General features: G+C 40.2%; 1 protein-coding gene across 1 annotated transcript; it reads left to right on the forward strand.

Annotated features, from left to right (window-relative positions):
• Window positions 1–9,835, forward strand: dpp7 (dipeptidyl-peptidase 7). Its single transcript, XM_071481841.1, has 13 exons — window positions 1–165; window positions 685–811; window positions 892–1,031; window positions 1,958–2,121; window positions 2,628–2,763; window positions 3,033–3,114; window positions 3,704–3,870; window positions 4,612–4,672; window positions 5,802–5,920; window positions 6,403–6,559; window positions 8,569–8,633; window positions 8,729–8,799; window positions 8,888–9,835. Exons 1-13 carry the CDS (start codon window positions 79–81, stop codon window positions 8,997–8,999), a joined length of 1,488 nt encoding a protein of 495 aa, XP_071337942.1. The 5' UTR covers window positions 1–78; the 3' UTR covers window positions 9,000–9,835.
• The last annotated feature ends 487 nt before the right edge of the window (window positions 9,836–10,322 follow it).

Raw genomic sequence — 10,322 nt, forward strand, 5'->3', positions numbered from 1 at the left:
GATCGGCGCAGGCGCAGTGGCTGCTCATGAAATGGTCTTCACCGTCCGTGTACTTTTCACAGCCGCTTTCTGTGGGAGATGGGGCCGACGTCAGCTTTGTGGACGGCGGCCGTTGCTCTGCTCTGTGCTCCGCTGCTCCTCGGGCGGACTCTCTCTCCTGTTCCGGTAATGAGTCGCTTTCTGGTCGCTGCTCTTTGTTTGTCTCAAACCTCACTTCCGCTTTCCAGCTCTACTCGTCATATTTGGTCAATAAAATGACTGTGATTTATTTTATACTTAAAACTGTACAAATGCATCAAATTCGGTAAGTGACCAACAAATGAGAGAAACTTTTAGTTCATTCAAATTAAACTCGTTGGAAATCGTCTTCTATTTGAGTGGGTGTCATCAACAGTGTTAAATGGTGTTAGATGTAAGAATGGAGATTTAGTATAAGTCACAGTTTATCATTGTCTGTATGGTTTTCAAATAAAAAAAGTTTCTGCTTTTTTGAATAGAGTTTAATTTCACAGTTCTCCTGCAACTCTCCCTGGACTTCAAGGAACCACAAATTAATTAATTAGACAATGTCCAATGAAATTCCTATTTTGTCACATGGTGTGTAAAGTGTAAAGCCTTATAAAGTCAGAATTTAATGGAATTCAGAATAATCTGCTCTGTACATTTCATTAATTTCATTCATAGTCCAGAAAACATCATGGATTCAAGACAGAACCTCGGTTCACAGAGAAATATTTCAGTCAGATTCTGGATCACTTCAACTTCAACAGCGTGGGAAACGGGACGTTCAGTCAGCGTTACCTGATCACAGGTAAGATCAGTTTCCCGTTATAAATATAACAAATGTCTGAGCAAATGACTGATTGTGTTGTGTTTCTCCTCTCCTTATAGATGAGTACTGGGAGAAAGGCTCGGGTCCTATTTTCTTCTACACAGGCAATGAGGGAGACATCTGGGAGTTTGCCCTCAACTCTGGATTCATCACAGAGTTGGCTGCTCAGCAGAAGGCACTCGTCATATTTGCTGAACATGTAAGAAAACAGCCCAGTTAAATGCAGACAGTACTGTCAATTTTTTATTTAACATGTCTTGACCAAACAGTTCTGGCTGAGTAGAATCTGCAGATCACATGACAAAGGCAAATGAGATGGTTAAAGTTTAACTCATATAGTCAGCTGATTTTCATTTCCCACATTCCTTCAAATTTTAAAGGCACTTAGATTTTTACCAGCCACTTGGACAAGAAAATCACTCAGCATCACAAGAAAAATGTATTGTTTTCCACACAGGTGTATGTCCAGCACAGGTGTATGTCCAGCATTCCAATGATACTGTGAGTTAACATGTATAAAACACAAGGGAACAGAAAAATAACAAGTAAACAGACAAAAACATCCACGGAGAGGTTGTGTGTGAATGAACTTCAGGAGGATGAATACAAAAAGGAAAAACTGTAGTTTCATCATGAGAGACATGAATGAAGTAAATATTAGAGGGGAAATGCACTTTCACCTGTTCACTTTGTGTGGTGCAGTTGAAAGTGCTGCAGGTGACTGATGAGCTAAAAAGAAAGGACAATCAGGTAAGACAGCTGACAATGAGATACAATAAAATAGATTAAAAAAGCTGTAATAACATTAGCAAACAAAAACAAATATAAGAAATTTAATAATAAAAGAACTGACAAAATAGAATAAACTACAATTTACAACATAATTACAACAAAATTAGTGAATAAAATAAAGAGACGAAAGACTATAAACTGTATTTCATCAGCTCTGGGCATTTTCATTTGCTTTAAACCCGTAGTTTAGTTGTACTTGGTGGAGTCACTGATGACAGTGAAGACTTTAATTCACCTCCTCAGTGTGGGAGCATGGTCTGAGCTGGGTATCCTGCAGCTTCGACAGTGCCTTTGAATCTCTGATCAAGCTTCGTCCTCCTCTTCCTCTTACAGAGGTACTACGGCAAATCTCTGCCCTTCGGCAAAGACTCCTTCAGCATCCCTCAGGTAAGCCTGCTGACAGTGGAGCAGGCCCTCGCCGACTACAGCGTCATGATCACCGAGCTGAAACAGCAGCTGGCAGCCACACACTGTCCCGTCATCGTGTTTGGTGGCAGGTAGGATCCACCTGAGTGGTTGTTGTGGAGTCTCTCTGAAGTTCCTATTTCTTAAATAACTGGCTGTGTACCTTTTTGTGTGCCTATCTCTTAGTGAACTTTAGAGCAGTGTTTGAATTCCCCCCCTAATTTGGCATCAAATTTGAAACATGAACCAAAAGAAATCATTGATTTGAGCAACACCCCAAACACATCCAGATTGCCCTGTGGTTGGAAATCAGATGCCATATTTAACAAGCTGCAATGTTGGCTTTCAGAGGCCTTTTTGTACTTACACTTTTCCTCTGAAATATGGAACGGCCCAGTGACAAGTTTCCCTTTGCTTTCAGTGTCTGATTATAGTTGTGTAAATTGACACTAACCCAGTTATTCCTCAGTCTCTCTCAGGTCAGACATGAGGCAAGATTTCTCCTAAAATAAAAGATACAATTTCTTCACAAAGTACTGGGTCTTATTTGCTGATCTTGGAGTGTTTACTGTTTGACTGTCTGCTCTCGTCTCTGCAGTTATGGTGGGATGCTGTCGGTCTATATGAGACTCAAGTATCCAAACATAGTGGCTGGAGCTCTGGCTGCCAGTGCCCCCATACTGTCTACCGCTGGACTCGGAGATTCTAAGCAGTTTTTTAGAGATGTTACAGCTGTAAGTGCATGGAATGGGCGTCTTTTGTTGCTGCCTACTTTCTGATTTAGACAGACAAGGGTACTAAACCTTATTGAACCAGAGTATTCATTGAAACAGGGTTGCAAAACATTTAAATTGGTTCCAAATGTCATTTTCCAAGTTCTTTCTCACTCTAAAACAGTTACAGCTGCCATGTTAACGTTCAATTGGGTCACTATATAAAATAATATGTGAATTTACGTTCACGTGTACTTGTTAGATAATAACCTGTTGTTTCTCTTTCTAAGGATTTTGAGAGCATTGCCCCTGAATGCAGAGATGCTGTGAGAGGAGCTTTCCATCAGCTGAAAGAATTAGCTGAGCATCAAGGTAAATCTGTGAAATAATGTTCTTTCTGAAGAAAAGATTACCTCAGCTTTATGTAACTGTATGTACAGAAATGACAGAAGTAATAAAAAAAAATATTGGACCGCAGTGTATTCTTAAGGCAGCGATCACATTTTGAGTTGTATTAAGTCAACCTAAAAAAAAAAAAAAAACATGTCTCAATTTTTTTTTTTTCACCTTAACCCTGCCCTAGCTAACAAAAGAAAAGGCAATGGGGAGGGGGTAGTTAGCAGGTATGAATGCTCCTCCCTACACTACGTGTAAATATGCATTTGCTTATTAGCTGATATGGAGGAATTAGTTTTGGGGAATTTGTGTTGCCTAACGACTTGAGCGTGAGATTCTATCGAGAAGAAGAGACCTGGTGATAAAGGAGGTCCTTGTCCTTCTCCTGTATAGAACTCTATCTTTGGAACCTCGATGTCTGATATGGACACATGGCCTGGCCTCAGTAGAAAGAATAGGAACTATTTTAATAAAAATGCTTCAAAACCAAAACAGCCCAAAGGTATGGGCTGGTGTTGTAACTGTGATATAGAATTTCAACCCACTACTGTTGTTTTGTTACCAGATTACAGTTGCATCCAGTCAAAGTTTACTCTGTGTAAACCTCCATCATCTGCTCGGGACATCCACCAGCTGTACGGCCTGCTGAGGAACGCCTTCACTCTGATGGCCATGCTGGATTACCCCTACAGCACTCACTTCATGGGCAACATGCCCGCCAACCCTGTCAAGGTATACATTCACAGTGTAAGGGGGGGGTGTACAGAATTTCTTTGAAAACCACAAATCAGTGGTCTTCAATGCCATGCATGAGTGAGAAACATCACATGTACTGAACTATTCTGAAAACAGAAGAGAAATATTCAGCCAGCCCAAGTTGCACAATATGCAAAAAAAGAGTTTTTTTGCATATTGCAAAACAAGAACTGTGGAGCAACAGCTGTGGACCTCAGGTGCAGCTGCAGTTACATCACGTGAGCACAAGTACATACCCAGAGCTACGACACACTCTTCTTATTTTCACCTCATTTTCTCCTTTTGAATGATTATTCATTTGTATTATAAAAACTCAACAAAAACGTAGAATCTGTCAGGCTTTAGTTAACATTACTGTCCAAAGTTGGTGTTCCTGTCCAGTGTAGAAAAATGGGTCCTTTTTTCGCTGTAGCACAAAGTGATGCTGTGAATTTAACCAGAAAAATTACAAATGAAAACGTATAAACGGTTTCAAAAGAACAAATGGAAATGTAGTTTATGAATGACAACAAGTTTGCAGGGCACACAAAAGAAAAAAATCACATAGACAGGAATATAAACATACATATCTGTAATATAGAGATACAAGATATGATAAATATAGATGTTTTAACATTAATGTGATACGACTTTCTGGTTGTGCCCAAGTGCGTGATATTGATATCAGGTGAGACCTGTCCCAGATGTGTTTTAACAGGAGCTGACTTTGATTTTCAGGTGGCTTGTGAAAACATGCTCAGTGGATCTGACCTCCTTGCTAACCTCAGGAACACTGCAGGTAAAAACAAGTGAATTCTGTCTCGCTGAGACAAAATGTTGTGAGCAGCATCTGAGGGGAGGACAAAAATTACCATCAGCACAAAATGATGAAAAGTTCTTAAGTCTTTTTAATGAATGTCAGGAAGCTAAACAAACACACACACATATACACAAGCTAAAATAATGCCATTTTGTTTCAGACTGAAATGTGCATATTTTACATATTGGTGAATGAAGATGAGTATGTAGGGATTAAAAGCTCAAGTAAGTTCTTCAGTGGCCGATCTGAGCTCAAAATCAAAGAGCATTTTCTCTTGCCACTAAGAAATAAACAAATATAGGCCTAATTATGACATACAAATGAAAATAGAAACGCATTAGGTGCTGTTTCCAAAAGTTTTCCAGTGTACTGATAATGTTTATATAGAAAAATTTACATTCAGTTGATTCAATGGCAGAAAAAAAAACCAATTAAACAAAGACTATTGTGTATCATCTCACACACCACCAGCAAAAAAATGAGATGCAGAAAATAGCTGTGATGAGAATAACCCCGTGGATCATCACAGCCCTAAAGACAGCAGCCATGGCACAAATCTTTGATTTGGTCTTTGTGAGTTCAGAGTCCTCTCCACTGCTTCAACCTCTCCCAGACTTAGGTGCTACTTTTAACACTAAGTTCCTTTTGGAAATGACTGTTAAGAGTCTTGAGGAGTCCTGAAGTTAGGACTGACGTGCCCTCTATATTTAGGTGCTTCTCATGAATCACGCACATATATTCAGCCACAGCTGCTTGTGCCAGATCGTTGTTCGACTCAAGGCCAGAGTTGGCCATCTTGAATTCTGCAATGAGAGCCTCTCTTTTGAGTTACAGTGAGCAGGCTAACACAGCCATGCTAACGTCGCTAGTAGCTGCATCATCCTTGGGCAAGGAGTCTTTCCTCGTGTGCTTTGTAGACTGAGATGACTTTCCTTCCTGAGGGCTTTTCAGTTGTTTTGCTGTGAAGTTGCAAATAGTGGGAAAGAAAATTACAAGGTTTAAAAATAAAAATTCAAAAGCCAGTGGGCAAACTAGTCTTTTCCTCATCCGCCATGTCCTGGAAGTGATAATCAGACATCAAAATAACCTTCATACGTTCATCCTGCAGGGATCGTGTACAATGCTACCGGGGTGCTGACTTGCTTCGACCTGTACAGTCTGTATTTGGAGTGTGCTGATCCCACTGGGTGTGGACTGGGCTTCGACAGCCAGGCCTGGGACTACCAGGTGCTCCAGCCTCCACCGATACACAACACAGCTCATACACAGTATCTGTGTGTAATCTGATCAAAAGTGCAACATAGGATTATTTCAGGGTAACACTTAAGACTTGTTGAGAACACCAGGGAAGTGGAAGTGTTCTGTACGGGTGCACTGAAAGCTAATAGTAATATAACCTTTCTCTGCTGAAAACAAAACCAAACTGCATTTAGTCTTCAAACAAATACAGGCATAAAAAACTTTTCAGACGTGCTGGTTATGTATATTTTACATTTCACACACATTACACTGTTCATAGTGTAAAAAGGCCAAACTGTAAAACCATCTCACACCTGTAAACAGGAAACCTTTAGTACCTTCAGTACTGGGGACAGATTCATTCTGGCTGTTGTCCCTCTTGGAGTGAAGAAGATCTAAAAAAAAAAAATCTGCAGCACTTCATCTCAACAATGATGTTAACTTTGCCTCTGCTCCTGTTGCGGTTGCAGGCATGCACAGAGATCAATCTGTGCTATGAAAGCAACAATGTGACAGACATGTTCCCTCCCATGGCCTTCTCTGAGAGAGACCGCGAGCTTTACTGCTCCAAGCGCTGGGCTGTGGTTCCGCGACCAGACTGGCTCAAAATTCAGTTCTGGGGCGATGGTGAGTACAGATCACAAACAGATGAGCCAGACTGCCCTGAAATATTACAGCATCTAGACGTGTAGTTTAGATATGAAAAGCACTGAGATTTGATACGTTGGATCAGAGGCTTCAGACTGTTTGAGATAAATAATAATAATAATAAATATATATATATATATATATATATAAAATCATGAATCATGCTAAGCTGCTCTACTGGAGTCCCAGAATACAGTCATTTCTCATAGTGTGATTGGTGAAACTGACTGAACGTTTCCATCATAGTTATATCATATTGGAGATAATGTAAATATGTCTGTGATGATTGTTGTAGAGAGGCCATTAAGACTCAAAACTGGACTAAATGTCTTTCAGAACTGAGTTTTTGGATGTAGCTTAACTTGCATGACAGTTACTATGTTCTTTTCAAATAATATTATTACTACAATATTAATAATAATAATATGGTTATGGCAATAAGCTGATAAATAACGCCAATAATAATAATGAAATAGCAAAATAGTCACATATATAAGTAAACAGTATCACAGTTACTATGTTCAAATTTACTACATGTTGAAATATAACATATGTATGACATTTATTTTAACGATTTTTCAACTGCAAATCACCAAAATCCTGGGGCTGTCAGTGGGTTGGACTCTGAGGTGAGACTCATAGGTCCACAAATGAACTGAAGTGTGTTTGATCCGAGGTGTTGATGACTTTTTTTCATTCACCACACAGAGTGAACACACTCGGAGCTGATTGAACTAACTCTGATCAGCTGTTTTGAACTAAATACTGTGGCTTCCCTTCGCAGAGTGAATCAGCTCAGAGTTCACTTAGTTTGTTAAACATATTTTTCTGGAACACGTCTCTGGGCCTTGTTCTTCAGACTCATTAATTCAGACTAACATGCTGTTATCAGGCCAAAATCATTTTTTGCGTGTTTTCGTGTTTATTCTCATCCAGCTGATTCCTTGACAGCAGTTAGAGGATTTATTTGTTCATCCTGGATGGCGCTATATTTACTACTATTGTGCTCTTATTTTGAAATAAAGGCAAAATGATCACGATTGCTGGTACATGAGGTAGGGGTGTGTTGGGAAGCCTCCCAACATAAACTGGGACAGTATATTCATGGCCATACAGTCACTGTATATCTCATGTTATGTGTGTTCCTGTGTTGTCACTGGACCCATTTTCTCCTGCATTGTACCAGTGAATGTGGTTGGATGAGATGAGAGCGAGGGTTCCTATTGGACGTGCAAGAGACTGATAATTGTCAGACTGAAAATTAAACCTAAAATCTCTTAAGAAACAGTTGTAGCTGCACGAACAAGTTTCAGCAAAGTTAGTTCCACAGTTTATCATTTCATTCGAGGTTTTAGTTCATTTTAATATCATAAAATTGTCTCAATCAGTTTATCTTTTAATACAAGTTTTTACTTGAGTTTGTCTTTTTGTTGACACACACAGTTGGAGCGGTTCCTTTTTCGTGTAGCTCTTCTTTTTATTGTGATCTGTGGCTAAATGAGCCCTAGATACCAGGTACTTGAAGGGGACAATCCTTCTAAAATGAACAATTCCATAGTCATAGACTATTTTAAGAATTCCTAACCAGATAACTGGACGTTTCTGAGGAAACAACACATCTGACAGAAGTTTGGAACAACTTCTGTCAGATGTGTTGTTTATATGTTAAAAACGTGTCTGGAAGAGATCTCTGGAAGCTGAGTCTGTTCAGCCCTTCAGGAAACATGCACCAGTGAAGAACAGTGTAATGACATGGAGGCACTCAGTTAACTCTGGACAGAGACGTTGACTCTGACTCATACGAAGGCAGCGACAGACAGTGTTTTTTTTTAATGGGCTGATGTTTTGTTGTTAGTTATCATTTTAAAACAGGTACCATTCATGCTTTTTTAAATTTGGAATATCAAATTTTGGATTGGATTATTATTTGTATTTCCATCTTCTTCCTCCAGTGTTTTTGTTTCTAATGAACCTCCTCTTGTGTTCAGCCCTCTCCACAGCCAGCAACATCATTTTCTCAAATGGGGATCTGGACCCATGGGCGAACGGAGGGGTAAGAGACTAAACCAATTGAGGACACTTAGGCTGGAAACAGGGACCCCACAGTTGCTCATCTCTCTCTCTCTCTCTCTCTCCCTTTCTATTTAGGTGCGTAAGTCCTTGAGCTCGTCACTGATAGCTGTGAATATTCCTGGAGGAGCCCATCACCTGGACCTGAGGTACGGCCAGCTGTTGGCCACTGGACTCACTTTTAACTCTCTCTCTCTAAAATCTGATCTGACTTTTCTCTGCTGTTGTTTTATGCAGAGGATCTAATGATGCTGATCCAGTGTCGGTGATCACTGCCAGGAAAACAGAGGCAGACTTGATCGCGCAGTGGGTGAAGATGGAGAGGACCAGATTACAACGGTCACCTTAAAGCACAGGCTCACATTTTGTTTCAGGACTGGAACTGTGTAAAAACTGTTGTTTCTAAGACCACGAGCTTCACTTCAGAACCAAAAAAGAAGCAAAGCTAATTGAACTTCTTGTCAGTCTCCATAATGAATTTGTTGGATATGTCAGTGTGCTGCCAGTGGACACGGGCTAAATATTTCATGGTCAGTGGAGAGGCAGCCTCAGCAAAACATTCAGTGACATGATGCTTGCTCTTCATCAGGTTTCATCTACACACAACAAAGCTGCAGTTTGGCTGATGTGTTGTTTTTAAAACCCATTCCACTTCACAGTCGTGGAAGGTTTAGAAAACCAGAATCTATTCACAGCTGAGAAGCTGGAAACAGTGATTCAAGTGGAAACTACTTTTCTTGATTGCTTTGATATGCAATGATTTCACTGTGTCTACTTGGTATAATTTGAATGTAATGATCAGTGCAGGAGCTGCATGTGACTGACCATTGATCTGAACTCTAGCCTCTGCTCTGCCTGACCATCTCCAGTTGTCCCATCATGCTCTTTGTGAGGGCATCAGGGAGGGAGTCTGTTTCCACTGCTCTCACTGTATTCTGTGTGTTTCTGCCCTTAAACATGAAAAACAGTGTGAGCCAGATGTGCGACCAGATCACTGCAGACCTCAATGATCAACTCAACTTTTGTTTTGTTTCTGGTGAATAAAATCTCTTTAATTTAAATGTATTTGTACAGAATTAAAGCAGATCCAGCCTTGTATACACCAGGTGACATCAACAACACATTTGTATGTTTGAGACAGATTGAAATAATAAATAAAAAAAAACAAAACACTGAAACATTGAACGACTGCAGCCGTCCTTTCATCAGAACAAAGCTCTTTGACATGTGTTCCACATTCATATATTTAGATCCCATTCCACAGCATCAGGACAAAGATCACACTTAAGATTGAGAGGACAATGTTTGACACACAACACAAAAACAACAGAGCTCTTTGAACAATGGTATTTTCAGGATTCCAGTTTCTACTCTCAGAAAATATCAACCCCCCCCAGCAGAGATTCTGCTCTGTCAGAACCTCAGCAAAGTACAGCTCAAAATGCTCCACCAGACACTCAGCGCCTCCCCTCCGTGGACTTGACAGGAGGCTGCTGAGTTCTGCTTCATTCTTTCACAGAAAACAGGTGTAATCAGCTTGGAGTCAGTTACAGTGGATCCTAATGGTGACAAGTTTCATGTCTCAGCCTCTGTCAAGATGTAAGATGTATCTGATGTAGACGTTTTACAGCCATCTTTCAAGCCTACAGGGGAGGGTTGATGCTGAAGAGAC

Source organism: Trachinotus anak, unplaced genomic scaffold (genome assembly GCF_046630095.1).
Source record: "Trachinotus anak isolate AG129_WGS33_773 ecotype Australia unplaced genomic scaffold, CSIRO_AGI_Tana_v1 ptg000008l, whole genome shotgun sequence".
Classification (NCBI taxonomy): domain Eukaryota; kingdom Metazoa; phylum Chordata; class Actinopteri; order Carangiformes; family Carangidae; genus Trachinotus; species Trachinotus anak.